The 20,009-nt window shown below is 38.0% G+C and overlaps 1 protein-coding gene across 3 annotated transcripts in view; it reads right to left on the bottom strand.

The window, feature by feature from the left end:
• SLC44A1 (solute carrier family 44 (choline transporter), member 1) overlaps positions 1–20,009 on the bottom strand; it is a 231,977-nt gene that overhangs the window by 117,251 nt on the left and 94,717 nt on the right. For all 3 annotated transcript variants that reach the window (XM_010843534.1, XM_010843533.1, XM_010843532.1), the window contains exon 4: positions 1,470–1,606. In XM_010843534.1, coding sequence (XP_010841836.1) covers positions 1,470–1,606 — 137 coding nt within the window. The remainder of the gene's footprint in view (positions 1–1,469; positions 1,607–20,009) is intronic.

Raw genomic sequence — 20,009 nt, 5'->3', positions numbered from 1 at the left:
GAGTCTATACAATTAACCACTCAATGATACTACCTTTCAGAGTACACTATATATGCCCACATTGTCTGATATTTTAGGAAAGCCCTTAAGGAATAACTCATCCTTCCCTGAAACCTGATAATGATAGAGCTGACAGTCCTGGTATTAGACGCAGCAAATCAACACATGTATGAGAGAACGAGATCTTAAAAGAGTAGCTGGTAACTGTTTATTCAATGCTCACCAAGTATCCAGTACTCTTCATGTATCATCTCATTTAATCCTCATACCAACCTAAGAGAGGGGCATTATTTAAAACCTACAAAGTCTCAGATGAGTAAGTCTAGGCTCAGACAGGCTATACCTTCTTTCCCTCATTACAGAGCCAGTCAGTGACAGAAGCAGAATTAGAATCCAGGTCAAATTAGTCCCATGCTCTTCCTACTATCTGATGCTGACAGATAAGAATACCACTAGTCTGGGAGCCTCCATCCTGCTCCCTCAGAAGGCTAGCACCTCCATCTGAAACACTCTAAACTCTAGAACCAGGCTGGTGTGTGTATAGTTATGTTCCTGGGCTATTTCTCCAACCATCCAGAAGTGACAACAGGTGGATGCCTGAGTCAGCTCTTGTTCAAGGCGAGAAGTAGCCTGTCCTTTGGGCAGGACAAAGGCAACTCTCCTGATTCACGCACACAAAATACAAACATGAAACCTCATGGAAAAATACAAGTTTGAGGGACTATCACTATGCAGCCTTCCTTGAAGAGAGGTTTTAAAAAAAACATTCTCTGAAGAAAACTGCTGTGAGTCATATGGAGCTGAGGATAGCACCTGGAGATTAGCAATCTAGGAGAAGAAAGCTAGAGTTCAGGAAATTGAATATGCTTATTTTTTCAGGGAATTCCCAAATATTTAAGCTCAAGGTTTCTCATAACTTTTTTCTTCGAAAAATGATTAAGACATAATGCCTAATTAAAAAAGCAAAACACAAAATTATATACACAATTAACACACTGAAAAATGGTGGAAGTTTTTTGACTTCATTATTTTTTTCTGAACTTTTCAAATTTTCTATGATAGATACATATTACATCCAGGGATAAAAATAAACTAACTTTGGGCCTATACTTAAGGAGGGGCGGAAAAAAACCCGAATTTCCCATACAGTAGTCTAGTATTTCCCAAAGACTCAAACAGGCTACATCAAAATCACCTGAAACATTTTGTAAAAAATACAAATTTTCAGGACCAAAGACCTACTCAGTCAGAATTTCCCTGGGCAGGGCCCAGGAATCTGGTGTTTCAACAAGCTCCCTAAGTGACTATAATAATTTACATCAAGGAAGTCCAAAAGTATCTTCACTTTTCTTTTTCTTTCTAAGGTTCTATGATGATTTATTTAATGCTAGGACAAATTTATATTGAAAGGCAAACACATAATATTTAACAGCGACTGTACTATAGACTTGGAAAGCCTAATGTCTCACCATTTATCTCTGCAAACTTCTGAACATCACTTATGGTTTTCAGTTCTTGTCTTGGACATGCTGCTACACACAGTGCCACAGACTTGATCTTCCGGTTTATCAAGTCCAGATTGCATGGATCCAAAAAGAATACATACCTAAAGCAGGAAGAAAAACGTTGAGATGTTATTTCACAAAACATAGTCTGGCTCACTGCATATTTGAATAAACCTAAGAGCAAAGAACATCTCATTGCATTCTACTTTACAAATTTAATCATACATGAACAAACATTTTGCAAATCTAGTCATACCCAATTTTAAAAAAGTAACTGCTTATAAATATACTCAACAGTAGGGATGGAGGAACTACAGAACTTATTTTTAATGATATATTTTTTATATTTAAAATTTTGTAATGTATATTTTGTAATCAGAAATGATCTATTTTAGGGTTTTTTTTTTAAGTAACTAGGTTTAGTTTTCTTTTTTTGACAAATTGTACCCCCCAAATTACTACTATATAACATGAATTATACTTTATACATAAACTTTAGTGAATACACAATCATATATGAAGCATATCATTATAAAAATGAACAAATATATACAAGGGTAGCCAAGATGACTGAGTAAAAAGACCCTGAGCTTATCTCCTCATGTGGGCACACCAAAATGACAAGTATTTACAGAGCAACTATTGATGAGAATGACCTGAAAACTAGCAGGAAAGATTTTCCACAACTAAAGATACAAAGAAGGAATCACAGTGAGATGAACAGAGGGGCGGAGACATGGTGCAGGCGAGATCCACATCCCTGGGTAGGCAACCCACAAATGGGAGGATAATCACAACTGCAGAAGTTGTGCTCAAGGAGAGAAGGATCCAAGCCCCATAATGGGCCCTCAGTCCAGGGCCTCTGCACCAGGAGAACAAGCCTCCAGAATATCTAGCATTGAAGATGAGCAGGGTTTGTACAGGGAAGTCAGAGGACTGTAGCAAACAGACTCCACTCTTAAAGGACACACACAAAACCTCACAAAACCCCAAAGAAATGCTGCCAACAAAGGAGCACCTCAGATCTAAAGACAGATACAGACTGAAAGTGAAGGAATGGAAAAAGGGATTCCATGCAAATGGAAACAAAAAGAAAACTGCAGTAGCAATACTCAGAACAGACAAAATAGACTTTAAAACAAAGACTGTAGGAAGAAACAAAGACGCATGTTACAGAACGATCAGGGATTGATCCAAGAAGCAGATATAACAATTGTAAATACACATGTACCCAACATACATATTTTGGGGAAAAAAAATGGAAACAGTGACAGACTATTTTCTTGGGCTTCAAAATCATTGTGCACAGTGACTACAGCCATGAAATTAAAAGACACTTGCTCCTTGGAAGAAAAGCTATGACAAACCTAGACAGTGTATTAAAAAGCAGAGACGTTACTTTGCTGACAAAGGTCTGTAGAATCAAAGTGATGATTTTTCCAGTAGTCATGTATGGATGTGAGAGTTGGACCATAAAGAAGGTTGAGCACTGAAGAACTGATGCTTTTGAACTGTGGTGCTGGAGAAGACTCTCAAGAGTTCCTTGGATTGCAAGGAGATCAAACCAGTCAATCCTAAAGGAAATCAACTTTGAATATTCATTGGAAGGATTGATGCTAAAGCTGAAGCTCCAATACTTTGGCCACCTGATGCGAAGAGCCAACTCACTGGAAAAGACCCTGATACTGGGAAAGACTGAAGGCAGGAAGAGAGGGCATGAAAGAGGATGAGATGGTTGGATGGCATCACTGATTCAATGGATATGAGTCTGAGCAAACTCAGGGAGATAGTAAAGGACAGGGAAGCCTGGCATGCTGCAGTCTATATGGGGTCACCAAGAAGCAGACATGATTGAGCAACTTTACAAGGTACCCAACACTTAAACAAATGAAGCAAACATTAGTAGACAAAGAGAGAAATTGACAGTAACACAATAATAGTAGGGGACTCTAACACCCTACTTACATCAGTGGACCAAAAGTCAATAAGGAAACACTGGCTTTAAATGACACATTCAATCAGAACTTAACTAATATATAGAGACCATTCTATCCAAAAGCAGCAGAATACACATTCTTTTCCAGTGCTCATAATGAAACAAAGTCTCAGATGGGCCACATGCTAGGCCACAGGGCAAATTTCAGTAAATTTTGGAAGACTGAAATCATATCAAGCACCTTTTCTGACCACAAGAGGATGAAACCAGAAATCAGCTACAAAAAAACAAAACTGCAAAACTCACAAACATGTGGCGGGTAGACAATACGCTACTAACAGGCATCGGAGACGTGGTACAGGCCAGATCCACGTCTCTCCATAGGCAGCCCACAAATGGGTTGAAATCAAAGAGGAAATTTAAATATGTCTGGAGACAAATGAGAACAGAAATACAACAATTCAAAATCTATGGCATGCAGCAAGAGTAGCTCTAGGAGGAAAGTTTATAGTGATTCAAGTTTGCCTCAGGAAATTTAAAAACTTTCAAATAAGAAGCCCAAGCATACACCTACAGGAACTGGGAAAAGAAGAACAAACCCAAAGTTTTATTATTCATTATTTTTTTTATTATTAACTTTATTAACCAAAGTTAATAAAAGGAAAGAAAGAATAAAGATCAGAGCAAAAATAAAATGAAAGTGATAAAACATGATAGAAATGATCAATGAAAAAAAGTGTGGGTTCTTTGAAAAGACAAACAAAACTGATAAGCTTTTAAGCCAGACTCATCAGGGAAAAAGAGAAGGCCCAAATAAATAATGTCAGAAATGAGAGAACGTTACAAAAAATACCATGGAAATACCAAGGTTCACAACAGATTACTATAAACAATTATATGCCAATAAAATGCAATCTAGAAAATAAATAAATTCCTAGAAACATACAATCTCACAAGACTGAATCAGGAAGAAACAGAAAATAAGAATACACTGATTACGAGTAACGAAATTGAATAAGTAATCAAAAAACTCCCAACAAACCAAAGTCCAGGAACAGACAGCTTCACAAGTGAATTCTACCAAACACTTAAAGAAGAATTAACACCTAGTCTTCTCAAGTTATACCAAAAAATTGAAAAGGAAGGAATGCTTCCAAAGTCATTCTATGAGGCTAGCATCATTCTGATAACAAAGCTAGACAAAGACATCACAAAAAAAGAAAATTACAAGCCAGTAACACTGATGAACACAGATGCAAAAATTCTCAACAGAATAACAGCAAACCGAATTCAATACATTTAAAAGATCATTTTAAATTTAAAATGATCAAATGGCACTTATCCCAGGGATGCGAGGATGATTTAACATCTCTAAATCAATCAATGTGATATACCACATTAACAAATTGAAAAATAAAAATCACATGGTCATCTCAATAGATGTGGAAAAAAACTTTGGGCAAAATTCACCACCAATTTGTGATAAAAACTGTCAATAAAGTGGGTATAGAGGGAACATACCTCAAATATAATAAAGGCCATATAGGACAAGCTCATAGCTAACATCATACTCAACGGTGAAAAGCTGAAAGCATTACCTCTAAAATCAGGAACAAGACAAGGGTGCCCACTCTTGTGACTTTATTCAACATAGTACTGGAAGTCCTACTACAGAAATCAGACAAGAAAAAGAAATAAAAGGAACCCAAACTGGAAAGGAAGAAGTAAAACTATCATTGTTAGCATATGACTTAAAACTATGTATAGTAAATCCTAAAGACGTCACCAAAACTACTGGAACTCATCAATGAGTTCAGTAACATTTCAAGATAACAAAATTAATATACAAAAATCTGCTGTGTTTCTATATACTAACAACAAGCTATCAGAATGAGAAATTAAGAAAACAAGCTGTTTACAATTGCATAAAAAAAAAAAAGCGCTAGGAATAAATCTAACCCAAGGAAGCAAGGGAGCTACATTCAGAAAACTCTAAGGCAGTGATGAAAGAAACTGAACATGATGTAAACAAATGTTTACATCATATCCAGGTAATGCAGTTGGTTTAAAAAAAAAAAAAAAATCCACCTGCCAATGCAGGAGACACAAGAGATGCTGGTTCAATCCCTGGGTCAGAAAGATCCCCTGGAGGAGGAAATGGCAACCCAGTCTGGTATTCTTGCCTGGAAAATTCTATGGACAGAGAGGCCTAGTGGGCTACAGTTCATGGGGTCACAAAGAGTCAGACACAACTGAGTGTGCACACACACGCACTCATGGGCTGGAAGAACTACTACTGTTAAAGTTACTGTACTCCCCAACACAATCTATAGATTCAACGGCACTTTTCATAGAATTACAACAAATAATTCTAAAATTTGTATGGAAACAACAAAGCCACAAGTAGCCAAAACAATCTGACAAAGAAGAGCAAAGCTGGAGGTATCATGCTCTCTCATTTCAAAGTGTACTACAAAGCGAAGGTAATCAAAAGTGTGGTACAAAAAAACAGAACAATACAATAGAACAGAGCTAGAAATAAACCCATGCACTCATGATCAATTAATCTATGACAAGACAAGAATATGCAATGGGGAAAAGACAGTCTTCTCCATAAATCATGTTAGGAAAACTGGACAGCCACAGGCAAAAAAATGAAACAATTACTTTCTCACACCATATAAAAAATAATCTCATAATGGATTAAAGACTTAAATGTAAAATCTGAAACCATAAAATTACTAAAAGAAAAGATAGGCAATATGCTCTTAGACATTCATCTTAGCAATTTCTTGGACCTGTCTCCTCAAGCAAGAGAAACAAAAGCAAAAATAAACTAATGGTACTACATGAAACTTAAAAGCTTTTGCACAGCAAAGGACCTATCAATGAAATGAAAAGTCCAGTTATTGAATGGGAGAAGATATTTGCAAATGATATGTCCAATAAGGGGTTAATATCCAAAATATACAACTAACTCATATAACTCAACATCAGAAAAACAAACAACTCAATAAAAAATGGGCAGAGGAGCAGAACATTTTCTCAAGAAGAAATACAGGTGGGCAGTATGAACATCAAAAGATGCTCAACATCACCAATCATCAGTGAAACAAAAATCAAAACCATAATAAGATATCACCTCACACCTGTCAGAATGGATATTATTAGAAATACAACAAGTAAAAAGTATTGGCAAGGATGTGAAGAAAAGGTAACCCTCATGTTCTATTACTGGGAATATAAATTGGTACAGCCACAGTGGGAAACAGTACTGAGGTTCTTCAGAAAAACTAAAAACAGAACTACTGTGTGTGTGCTCAGTAGTTTCTGACTCTTTTCGATCCCATGGACTGTAGCCCAATGATCCCACTGGGCTCCTCTGTCCATGGAATTTTCCAGGCAAGAATACTGGAACAGATTGCCACTTCCTACTCTAAGCAATCTTCCTGATCCAGGGATAGAGTCCGTGTCTCGTGCATTGGCAGGTGGATTCTTTACCACTGTGCCACCTGTACAATCCAGCAATTTCACTTCTGGATATTTTTCCCAAAGAAAACTAAAACACTAATTCAAAAAGATATTTCTGTTCAGTTGCTAGTCAGTCAGTTCAGTCGCTCAGTCGTGTCCAACTCTTTGCCACCCCATGAATCACAGCACGCCAGGCCTCCCTGTCCATCACCAACTCCCGGAGTTCACTCAGACTCATGTCCATAGAGTCAGTGATGCCATCCAGCCATCTCATCCTCTGTCATCCCCTTCTCCTCCTGCACCCAATCCCTCCCAGCATCAGAGTCTTTTCCAATGAGTCAACTCTTCACATGAGGTGGCCAAAGTATTGGAGTTTCAGCTTTAGCATCAGTCCTTCCAATGAACACCCAGGACTGATCTCCTTTAGGATGGACTGGTTGGATCTCCTTGCAGTCCAAGGGACTCTCAAGAGTCTTCTCCAACACCACAGTTCAAAAGCATCAATTCTTCGGTGCTCAGCTTTCTTCACAGTCCAACTCGCATATCCATACATGACCACTGGAAAAACCATAGCCTTGACTAGATGGACCTTTGTTGGCAAAGTAATGTCTCTGCTTTTGAATATGCTATCTAGGTTGGTCATAACTTTCCTTCCAAGGAGTAAGCGTCTTTTAATTTCATGGCTGCAGTTGTGTCCAATTCTTTATAATAGTACCATTCATGTAGTACCATTTGTTTATTTTACACACCCCACGGACTGTAGCAAGTCAGGCTTTCCTGTCCTTTACTATCTCTTGAAGTTTGCTCAAACTCATGTCCATTTGGTCAGTGATGCTATCTAACCATCTTATCCTCTGCTGCCCTCTTCTCTTTTTGCCTTCAATCTTTCCCAGCAACAGGCTCATTTCCAGTGAGTCAGCTCTTTGGATTAAGTGGCCAAAGAATTGGAGAACTGAAAAATATATAGCCCTATGTTTATTACAGCATTATTCACAATAACCAAGATACAGAAGCAACCTAAGTGTTCATCAAGAGATAAATGGACAAAGAAGATGTGCATGTATGTATAATGGAATATTACTCAGCCATAAAAAAGAATGAAATCTTGCCAGTTGTACAACATGGAGAGACCTAGAGGGTATTACACTAAGTGAAATAAGTCAGACAGAGAAAAATGTCATATGATTTCACTTACATGTAGAACATAAAAAATGAAACAATTGAACAAACATAACAAAACAGGAACAGACTTACAGATACAGGGAACAAACACGTGCTTTCCAGAGGGGCTTGGGGAGGCAGGGGATGAAATAGGTGAGGGAGATTAAAAGGTACACTCAACTTCCAGTTATTAAAAAAAAATGAATCATAGGAATGAAATGTACAGCATAGAGAACAGAATTAATATTGTAATATCTTGTATGGTGATAGATAGTAACTACTTATCATGGTGTACATCTTGTAATGTATGAAATAACAAATCACCATGCTGTACACCCAGAACCAACATTGCGTAGTAGGTGAATTATCCTTCAATTTAACACAGAAAAAGAAAAAAGAGAGAGAGAATTGCCTGTAGGTCTAGTAGTTAGGACTCCACATTTTCACTGCCAAGGGCCCATGTTCAATCCCTGGTCTAGGAACTAAGATCCCACAAGCCAAGCGGCAATGTCAAAAAATAAAAGGAGGGAGAGGGAATAATACCCTACTGTTTTAGCTGCATTTTTGATGAGTCTAAACATTATTTCATACATTGTTCACTTGCAGTTTCAAAATTTTTTATAACTTTTGTCTGTTTTTAAAATGGAGGTGTTCTATTAACCACTAAATGATAAAAAAAAAAAAAAAACACCTCTGTATATTAAGAGTATTAAATTTTTGTTAAGACTGATACAAGTATTTCCAATGATTTGCCAATTGTCATTTTGAAATAGTTTTCTATCTTTGTCATCAAATCTTTTTTATCTGTGTGATCAGTTCACCACTTTATGCTCCCTATTACTTCCCATTACTTATGCTTAGATACATTTTGGTGTATGGAAAAGAGGGAAAAGATGTTACTTTAATTTTCAAAGTAATTAACTAATCGCCCTAAGGGCTGTTTTTAAAATATTATTTCCTGTTCATAATATATTGTCACACTTCTACACTAGAGGATACAGGTTTATGTCCTCTGTTTTGTTTCTTTGATTCATCTGAATGTTAGTAAAAAAGTTGAAAAAAAGATAAACTTGAGCTAAAGAATATATAATTGTAAAAATGCATTATAAAATTTAATAAAGTTGAATGCAGAGTAGAGGAAAATACACCAACAGTTCAACTACAGTCATCTCTGGGTGCTAGAATAGTGATTTTAATTTTTTTCTTTTACTTTTTAGAATTCTAATTTTCTAGAACGAATGCACATTACTTTTGAGTTGAGATAACTATAATAAATGTTGTTTACTAAAAAGGTCCATTTCACAGAAACAAAATAACTCCCAAATCCTAAATTATCCTTTGTGTTTCCTGTACATGTATATTTTAGGAAAGAGAAAATTAATTAGAAATTACACTAAAACATTTTTTTTTACCCAAAAAGAAAGTAACAGCCAAACCCTCTTAACTGAGATAAGCAAAGAATAATATTATTGATCCAGGAAGAGACTACAAGTAGGGATATTTTCTCCCAAGATAAGAGTTAAAGAACCTCCAGCCTTAGGTTCTACTCTACTGGGTCCATGGAAAGTTTTATAAAATAATGTATCTTCCAACAACCTTTCCCACACTATTAACCTCTGTTGTTTACAAAATATGATTCAAATCAGGAAATACAACCAAATACAAGAATTAGAGAAAAACTGAAAAGCAGAAGTCAATATATGTGTTCAAATGGATAATGTAAAGGGATATAAAAAAAAAAATTAAACAGAAAAAAAAAGTTGGGAGTAGACTAGGAAGGCCATTGTGGGTAGAGTAACCACTGAATACTTCAGTGGCGCTGGGGATCAGGAACCCAGCATGAAGGTTAAGTATAAGCCACAACTCACCAAACTAAAAAAAAAAAAAATTTTTTTGTAACTCTGTTAGTGACTCCAATACCATTAATGTTCTACATAGATTAAAGGAAAGAAGTCAGGCAGAAAGTTGTGGCCTGGAAGTGGATTCACTGTCTGATCTAGTGCACAGAAGAAACTTCCTGGCAATCTCTGTGTGGAGACAATTATTCCCTTATGAACTCTCTCTCCGTCTTGTATATCTTATCTTACAGGTGCCAACGCCTGAGACCTGGTACAATGAACTGCTCAAAGCCAGCCCCTGGCCAGAGAACATGCCGGGCCTTGAGAAAGGCATTCTAGAACCATTGACTCACTTACTACCAACCACCACCACCACTAATAATAATACTATTAACATGGAAACAATAGTCAACATTTATTGAGTACTTACTATGTACCAGACACTACATCACATCCTTTAAATACCTATTCATTTATCATTTATCCTCACACAATCCTATTGTGTGCTTCTATGTGTGTGCTTGGGGTGCTGGGTGGGATGGACAGTAGAACCGGGGTCGGGTAGAGAAGTTAATCGTTATGGTTATAAGCGATGAACAACACCTTAAGAAATATCTGGAGAATCTCAAGACAGTAAAAAAAAAAAAAGAAAGAAAAAAATCTTGGGGAAAGGAGAGAAAGCCAGAGGTTTCTAGGGTCTTGCAGATAGCTGGGCCTAGACTGGGTCAATGACAGTGCCTTTTACGGCTTCTTCAGAACAGATGACTTATCTGATCATCCTGCAAACTTCTGTCCCCCTCCAAGGCCAGAAGTGTGCTCACTTTATTCCCAACCTTTTTATATCTTAAAGCACACTCCCTTGATTCATACTGGGCAGCAGCTTTACACCACACCTGGGTCAGATCAATCTGAGCTTACTTTCTGGTTTTCTTTCTTAACAGTTCTCTGACCTTTGGGAATGTATTTATCCTTCTGGGCCTCAGTTTCCTTCCCTGTAAAACTGCATACCACGTATTTTTTAGCTTGTCATAATGTTATTGACAGTGTACATAAAGCATCTAACATGCAGTATATGCTCGTGATTCATATCATTAAGAACTGGCTTGCCTTTCACAAATTTTACATTTCATAGTAAGGCACGAAATTCAACACTTCTCTGATATAGACATAAAACAGGACTATAATACTAGTATTTAGCTTTCACTGGAAGAAAGATCTGTGTAGGTGTATTCATGACTGCTAGGGCATTAGCCTTGATAAGAACTAAGCAGGTCTCCAGAACTGATCTAGCACAGGGGAAAAATTAACAGGGAAAGAAGAATTCTACTATGACTACAACACTGTAAAATGAACACTGCACATTTTAACCCTGTGTATATGGTTCAGAAGAATCTGCTTCAATAGAACTTTATATAACTTCAATAGAATGTTATATTTAATATAACCAAAATAACTTTAAATGGTATCCTCAGGAAATATAGTCACATACATACACATCATTAAACTCAAAAGCCACCAAGGTCCATAGTCTAAGAACACAATAAACTTAATTGCCTATGCATTTCCCATATTCAAATGCATATACACACAACATGTACACACACATGTTTAAAATAATTTTTAGGCCTTAGATTTAGATTCTGTCAATGTCTGGGTGCTGGGAACTCCACATTAATGACTTTATTTGATCCTCATGCCAACTTGATGAGACAGAGACCTTAACCTTAGGGACTAACGACATGATCCAGGAGAGCTACCAGGCAGATGACAGAGTTATGAAATCCAACACAGTCCTTCTGATTCTGAGTTCAACTCTACTTCCACTCTGCTCTACTCTTAAAATATTTCTCACAAATACAACTGATAATTGTAACTGTTCTATATTAACTCTGAACATTGTTGCCATCATTCTGAAGTTCATCCAATCCATGGCAACACGTCTATAAGTAATTATATTTTAACTAATTGGTATTTAATTGAATATTCACAGAGGAGGAAAAGTGCACGTATTAAACACACAAATTCAGGATTGATTAAAACTGCACTTTGGTGCCTTTCAATTTGAAAATACCCTTAGCCTGGTAAATAAATCCTTACATTCGTTTCAGTTTTCACTTAAAAAAAAATGAACTATATGTGGCAGTTTTATCTTTCTGAAATGAAAAAAATAACCAACTCTCAAATAAGCATAGCACTGGCAGATTTTTATAACAAATTAGCAGATGAGTGTTTTTCAACCGAGAGGAGGCAAGAGATACCAGGTAAAAAGCTATAAAATACTCTAGAAAGATTTCTTTAAACTGCCTACTTCCATCTGCCACCAGGCAAATGGGTGGGATGGGGATGAGGCAGATGAATTTTGAGAAAGCATCTTTGGTAACTCTAATTATGTGCCTTGGCTCCTATGCCCCATCCTTTCAGGATGGAGAACCACTGTCAAAGATAATTTATAAGATTACGTTAAAAGCAAATTTTCATTGCTATCCTCAGTGAATCTTTTACTAGACCTAGTAATACCTTAAAAACAGCTTGATATGAGCTTTCCATTCTTTAGAGGAGCTGGAATGACTAAAATAGCAAAAGTGGGGATGAGAGAAGAGAAGCACCAAGAGAAAAATACTGCACAAATGAAACAGCCCAGACACCTGCAGGCACTGGCCTATACAACACGCGCACAGCATGATCACATGACCCAGAGAAGAACACATTTGCAAAGAGAATTGTAAAGCGGCCAAAGCAAGCTTTGAACTTAAAAGTTAGGGGAAGGGAAAAAAAATGTTCAAACTGAACTATAATGCAAACATTAGAGAGGCCAGTGGGTTAAGAAAGATAAATATATATTATGATTAAGGTCGTTCCTGGGAATTATCAAAGGGGAGAAAAATTCATTTAAAACAGAAATTCTTGAAATACAATAGTAAGGGATCCCTAAAGGGCAGGAAAGGAGAGATACCTAAATAAAATATCTACCTACACAGTGAACTTGAGGGAACAGATGCACCAAAGATGAAAATGGGGCTCTGAGGCCAAGGAAGGGGCATTAACACAGGAAAGTGCAAGAAAAGGGACAAAGGACACAGAAAGGGGTGACCTTCAAAGCCTTACTCAGAAAAAGAAGGTGAACAGCGAACAATCTGATGCAGATAAAGATGCCACAGAAGATTCAAACCTAGTTTAAACCTGCATTTTGCTGTACTTTCCTAATGGAAGATAAGGCAAGGTAAAAACAGTAAGCTTGACCATGTAGGGCTGTCCTCACACGTCCTAATTCAACAAGAAGTAACTGAGACTTACAAGCTGGGCAACTAACTAAAGGCTCCATGGACATGAGCCCTGGGGAGACTGACTCCCAGGGTGTTGCTCTCTTCACCGCTGCTGTTCCAATTCGAACCGGAAAGTGAGAACAGATGCAATGGCAAGTGAGTTACAGAGCCATCAAATCAGTGGATCAAGTTGAGTCAACCCTCTGGAATCCCAAAATAGGTGAAGCCCCACTTGGATGTGATGGTGTTGTTGGCTGAATGGTATGCAACACCCCTGTGACAAGGATTCAGTAGGTTGATATGGGACTTCCCTGGTGGTCCACTGGTTAAGAATCCACTTGCCAATGCAAGAGACACAGGTTCAATCCCTGGCCCACGGTGATCCCACATGCTACGAAGCAACTAAGCCCATGTACCACAACTACAGAGGCCATGCTCTGCAACAAGAGAAGCCACCTCAATGAGAAGCCCGTGTACCGCAACTAGAGAAAGCCCACATGCAGCAACAAACAAAAATAAATAAGTTAAATAAACTTTTAAAAAAGGTTGATATGAAAACTGCATTTACTCAACATACATTATAAGTGTTTACTATGTGCCTGCTCCTGGGCTAGGTCCTGGGGATATGAAATTCATACACACACACACACACACACACACAAACTGTTCTTAAATGCAAGTAACTAGAGAAGAAAAGACAAAAATACAGAGTCATCTCAGAACTGTGTGAGCTGTGGCAAAATGGGGATAGCAGAGGAAATAGCATAATTCCGCAGAGGTTATGGGGTTAGAGGAAGCATTACAAAGCAGGAGGCAGTGGCTAAGCCACATTTTGAAAAGTGACTAGGAATTTTCCAGACAGATGGGGAAGGGAACATTTGAAGCAGAGTAAACATTCGAAGCAGAGTAAAAGCACAGAAGCATGAAAGAGCATATTTAAGGAACCGCAAATAATCTGAGAAGGTGGACTACAGGATAGGACATCAAAGGGCTTATACACCAGGGAGAGGCAGGCGATGGAAGGGGCAGCCATCCTCAGACTCGGGCACATCTTACAGTTCTACTCCATTAGACAACATCCTTTCAAATGGCCACAACACAGTGATGCCCTGGTATAACCAGCCTCTTGGGTTGAAGGCCAGAGAGGGGAAGGCTGGAGTACCAGCAGCGTGCTGCTCCAGAGATGAGCCTTTGCCATTAAATTGCCTCCCGCTGCCATGGCAACTCTCTGCGGCAGGGCTTTTTGGAGCAAAAGGTGGCAAGCAGATACTAGGTCTGTTGGCCGCCTCCTGCCAAATTTGGCTTCTCTCCTCTCTAATCAGGATGGAAGCACTGCAGCACTAAAACTGGAAAGCCAGCTGAAAAAATCCTTCAGTTGCCTTCTGCTTTAGTGATTCCTGACACGTGTTTTCCCCAGAGGGGCATAAAAATGGAGTCTGATTATTTTTCCAATTATTACTTCATATCAATTTACAATTTATAGCCCCCTTCCACAGAGTGTGCTACCATTAGTGAGTCACACCAAAAGGAAAACACGACAAGCCGAGCAGAAGCTTCTGCAACTGCTAAATATAGACTGCAGAGAGCCCAAGAGCTGTGCTCCACTCACAGTGGAAGTCTGCCCAGAGGAGGCCTCTTACTTCCTGTAGAGGGGTGCCAGGAAGGCAAGTACAATCATCCAGCTGGGGTGGAACCCAATTACCCCAGGAAGAGCTGTGTTATAAAGGACAGAGCTATGAGGCCAGCACAGTAAGGTCAGTGAAACCCAACACAACTAAGTGTAACAACATAATTAACTACAGCTTTCCTGGCCCCCAAAGTTCTGGGAAAAAGCTAAAAGCAGAGAGAAAAACAAACTGTGAGCAGATATTTATCTTCCAATTTATAACTCCCAGTAGTGGCTGACAGAACTGTACAATGTTTATAAAGTCCCCAAGACTGCACGGACACAGACTGAACAAAAAAGGGCTGAGGTGAACTGTGGATAGTCCAACCTATGCAGCCGACGACTGTGGTGTCCTACGTACCACTGCCTTCCCAATCCTAAAGAGGCCATGGTGAAACCATCCTGAGAAAGAGGCAGTGCGTGTTAAAGAAATGTCTAAGCGGGCACCTCCCCAACCTCCAAAGAAGCAACTGAGCTGTTACCCACACGGCAGCCTTCTACACCAGTACCACAGCAGCTCTTGACTCACAGGGCACTGCTAAGAGAAATTTTCCTAGTCCTTCCTGGGAAATTCACAGCACTGAGAGCTTGGGAAAAAAAAAAAAAACTAAAGAGGAGGCCCAGGGATTGGATGAAAGCAGCAGTTGATACTCAGAATATTTACTTCCCTGACCTCACTCCCCCCTGGTCTCTGGCCTGTTCCTGAAACACTCTGGCATACTCTCACATGGGGCCTTTGCACATCTGTTTGCCTGAAAGGTTCTTTCCCCAGATAGCAGCACACCAATAGCTAGCTCCTCCACTTGCTTCAAGCCTTCACTTAAGTCATCTTCTCAGTGAAGCTTTCCCTGGACACCCTATCTAAAATACCACCTCTCTACTCTGATGTGCCTTACCCATCTTTCTTGCTTTATTTGTTTCTCTTCAGGACTTACACTCAATAACACAACGTCAATTTTACTTATTTACTGTTTATTATCTGTCTCCACTGTTAGAGTAGCAGCTCCCAGAAGACAGAGATATTTAACTGTATAATTCATCACTATATGCTCAGTACCTAAAATAGTGCCTGGAATAAGAAAAGAGCTTCATTCTTATTTGTAAACTAATAAATGGATGGTACGCATGTAAGATTTTACCAAGTGCTGCAAGAGTAGAGGGAAGGTAAGGATGAAGATATTTTAGGTAAAAGGAAATAACTCTCATTCATTCAACAGAAATGTATTGAACATTCTGCCAGGTGCAGGGCTAAATAAGCACTAGCAATACAGTGAAAAATAAGACCAACACAAACAAGTGTCTCCCTACCTAGTATTTATAGCCCAGAAAGGAGGGAGGCAATGACAAAACTATGTGTAAATGCTTTAACAGGAAAAAAAAAAAAAAGAGGATGGCAAAGGATGCATCAAAGGGGCGCTATGAATGGAGAGTCAGAACAGGAGTCCAGAAGAAAGAAAATCTATAGCCAGGACCTAAGGAATGAGCAAGAGTTAGCAAGGTGTGGAAGAGCAGGGGTGGCAGCAGGGAGGAAACAGAGCACGCAAAGGCTTAAGAAGTGAGAGACAGCACGGCATTACTGAGAAAAGAGGCAAGGCCGGGATGGTCGAGATGCACAGCGACAAAAGAGACAGGTAAGCTGGAACCAGATCACATAGAGCCTTGCAAGTGGTATTAAAGATGTTAGAAAGTTTGGAGTTTGTTCTAAAGACACTGGGAAGCCATTGAGAGTTTGCCAGCTGTCACTGAGAGACTGAATTAAAGGTAAGAGAGAAAGCAGGGAGACTGGTCAGGGGGCTACTGAATCTCTACCAGGAAAGGAGGACTTGGACTGGCGTGGGAAAGGGAATGCAAAGGAGATTTCAAGAGCATGTAAGCATAATCAAGAAAACCTGCTGACTGGAGAGAGAGAGGGAAAGGAAGAAATGAAGAAGGATACTTAGCATCTAATTTAGGCTAAAGCATTCTTGGCTTGGGCTCTCGTTCTACTCAATAAGACAGATTCAGTATGGAGGGATAAAGACCATGTTCCAACTTCAGACAATTTGAGTCAGGGTGTCTGTGGAGTATCGAACTGGACCTAGACAGATGGCTGCAGTGTTCTAACAGAGAAATCTGGACAAGAAATAAATTTTGGAATTATCAGCATATAAATGATAACTTCACTACAAGAGAGCATAAGATTACCCAGGTGAGTGTATGGAGTTGAGATTCTTATCCTGGGTGAAATTTGTGATCCTCCTGAAATTGTAAGCAACATTTGGTATGCAAATTCACATGTAGTTTTCTGAAGAGAGACTTCATAGTTCATGGCTTTGAGCAGATTAATCAAAAGCCCCCAAAGAGACTAAAACTAAGAGTAAAGTAAGATGAGCAAAGAGCCAAAAGAGATAGCAACATTGCAAAACAAAGGCATGGAACTGGAAACACAGGGGGAAAACTGATCCTCCTGTTTAGCTACAGTGTCTTTCTTCTCCTTATATTTGTCCTATAAAGGGAGAAATAATTGCCATGAGTCAGACATCATATTGTGTTCTTTATACTAATCTGAGACAGAAAGCAAATTAAAACAGTCTTTAAAAAGTATTTCATAAGAGCTACAAGGAAAAGTTTTCTATTTATCTAGTTAACTAGAAGAATACCCCTAAACCCAAGTTCATGGTCAGTACTATAGAAAGGGATGGTTCTCACAATCAACTTGTTCCAGTACTCATAATGAGGAAATCCTATCTGCTAAGAGCCAAAAACCAGAGATTTATTTTTCTTTTTAGTTTTAAGCTTTATTGAGCTTAAACTGTAAACTGTACAGTCCCATTCAATATTTGAAAGTGTAATTTACGAAGTTGTTCATCCATCATCACAATCTAATTTTAGAATATTGTCACTCCCAGGAGAAACCTCATACCCGTTGAGCAGCCACTTTCAAACCTCCTATACTCCCTAACCCCCAGCCTTAGGACACCACTAATCTACCTTCATTTCACAGATTTGCCTATTCTGAACATTTCATATGAATGTAATCACATAAAATGTGGTCTTCTGGGTTGGCTTCTTTGTTTTAGCATAATATTTTTGAGGTTTGTCCATGTTGTAGCATATATATGTACTTTGTGCCTTTTGATGGCTAAATAGTATTCCATACTACATTTTATGTATCCATTCATCAGTTGGTGCACATGTGTGCTGTTTCCCCCTTTTGGCTATTATGAATTGTAATTCTATGCTTAACATTTTGAGAAATTGCCAGACTGTCTCCCAGAGTGGTGGCACTTTTTTTTGTTCCCACCAACAATGTATGTAAGAGGGATCCAATTTCTCCACATTCTTGCCAACATTTGTCAACTATGTGTCTTTTTTATAACTATTCTAGTGGATGTGAAGTGGTAACTCATTGTGGGTTTGATTTACATTTCCTTCATGACAAATGATGTTGAGCATCTTTTCATTTGCTTATTGGTCATTGATCTCTCTTCTTTGGAGACATATCCAATCAAACTCTTTGCCCATCACAGATCTCTTTTTAATCTTTGAGAAAGAAAAACACAGAGACAGGGGACAGATATTGTCACAATATTATGAAAACATTATCAGAAAAAAATAGGGATAAAAGAGAGAAGGAAGAGCACTTAGAAAGTACAGGAGTCAAAAAAATAGAAGTCAGAGAATGACTCTAGCGGACGAAGAAAAACACACAAGCTAGGAGAGAAGGCTGTGGTCAGGATGGGGAATTCTTGAATCAGGTTGAATTGATTTAAGGGTAATGACAAAGATGAAGCTGGGACTACAGAACAGTGAATCCTGAAAACACCCACTGAGAAGAAATTAAAACCTCTCCCAGGGACAGGGTGAGAATCAATGAAACAGAATATGTGCAAGTGCTTTGTAAACTACACAAAGGTAAAGTTGGTTCAAATAGCTGTGTTTTTCCCAATTGGGTTAAAAACTTTGATAAGTAACTTTGAAACTTGTTTTGGAAGATGGCAACAATGAAGATGATTATAATAAATAGCAGTTACCATTTATGGTTCCAGGCAATGTGCTAAGGAGTATACATCATGTATCATACTTATTCCTTCAAAACACTCTAGGAAGTAGGTACTACTATTATCTTCACTACAAATGAAGATCTTTAAGCCACACATATTCATGTTTTTCTCTCTAGTGTAAACCAACCACGGTGACAGTATAAACCAACACTACTTACAGTAAGGTAGACAATTTCACAGGAAATCTTACCTATCAGAGAAAATCTATAAATATTATTCTCATTGCATTGCTTTTTTCTCTATATTAGAGAACCAAAGTTTTTGATAATTATACATGATTACCTTGGTACTAATTTATTTCTTTATTGCTTCAACAATGGATAAATGATCTCTTCTCCATAATAAAGGTAGAAACGTTTTAAATGTTTGTTTAAAAAATATTTAACTCATCTTATGGCTGATCCATGTTGATGTTTGGCAGAAACCAACACAATACTGTAATTATCCTTCAATTAAAAATAGATAAAGGAAAAATATTTAATTCATCTGAAATTTATTATGCATGGTATGAGATTAAAATAGATTTAAATGTAGCTTTCTTCATATTATCATTCAACAGTGCTTTTTTTTTATTAAACACTGATTTCTCACATATTAAACCACTATGAGTTTATTTCTGATATTTCTATTTTGTTTCTATTACTATTATTAACCTACATTCAGGTAATCTTATTAATATACTTTGGAATAGGTTTTGGTCTTGAATGGCAAAAACTCCTTTGTTCTTCTTTAAACATCACAATCCTTAATTAGATGATAACAATTGTACACATATAAACCTTACTCAGATAATGAGTACACATTTTGTTTGGCCAGTACACCAATTGCCAGTATTTAAAAAACAGTAGATGACAGGTGCTACAGTCTGAATGTGTCTCCCCAAAATTCATACACTGAATTCTAACTTCCAAAAGGGATGGTCTTAGGAGGTAAAGGGGTCTTTGGGAGGTGACTGGATCATAAAGGTGCTTTATAAATTTCTGGCTTCTCTTGGAAAATTAGTATCACTGAGTCCATGTACCCAAGTGCCAAGAATCAATTAGCAATTGAAAACCAATTAGCCACTTCTTCTTCTCCTATATACAGGTACACATATATAAAGTTCAAAGTGTCCAATATTCCCTGT

Source organism: Bison bison, unplaced genomic scaffold, assembly GCF_000754665.1.
Source record: "Bison bison bison isolate TAMUID 2011002044 unplaced genomic scaffold, Bison_UMD1.0 scf7180017864183, whole genome shotgun sequence".
NCBI classification, from domain to species: domain Eukaryota; kingdom Metazoa; phylum Chordata; class Mammalia; order Artiodactyla; family Bovidae; genus Bison; species Bison bison.
This window is presented reverse-complemented; position numbering and strand designations above follow the sequence as displayed.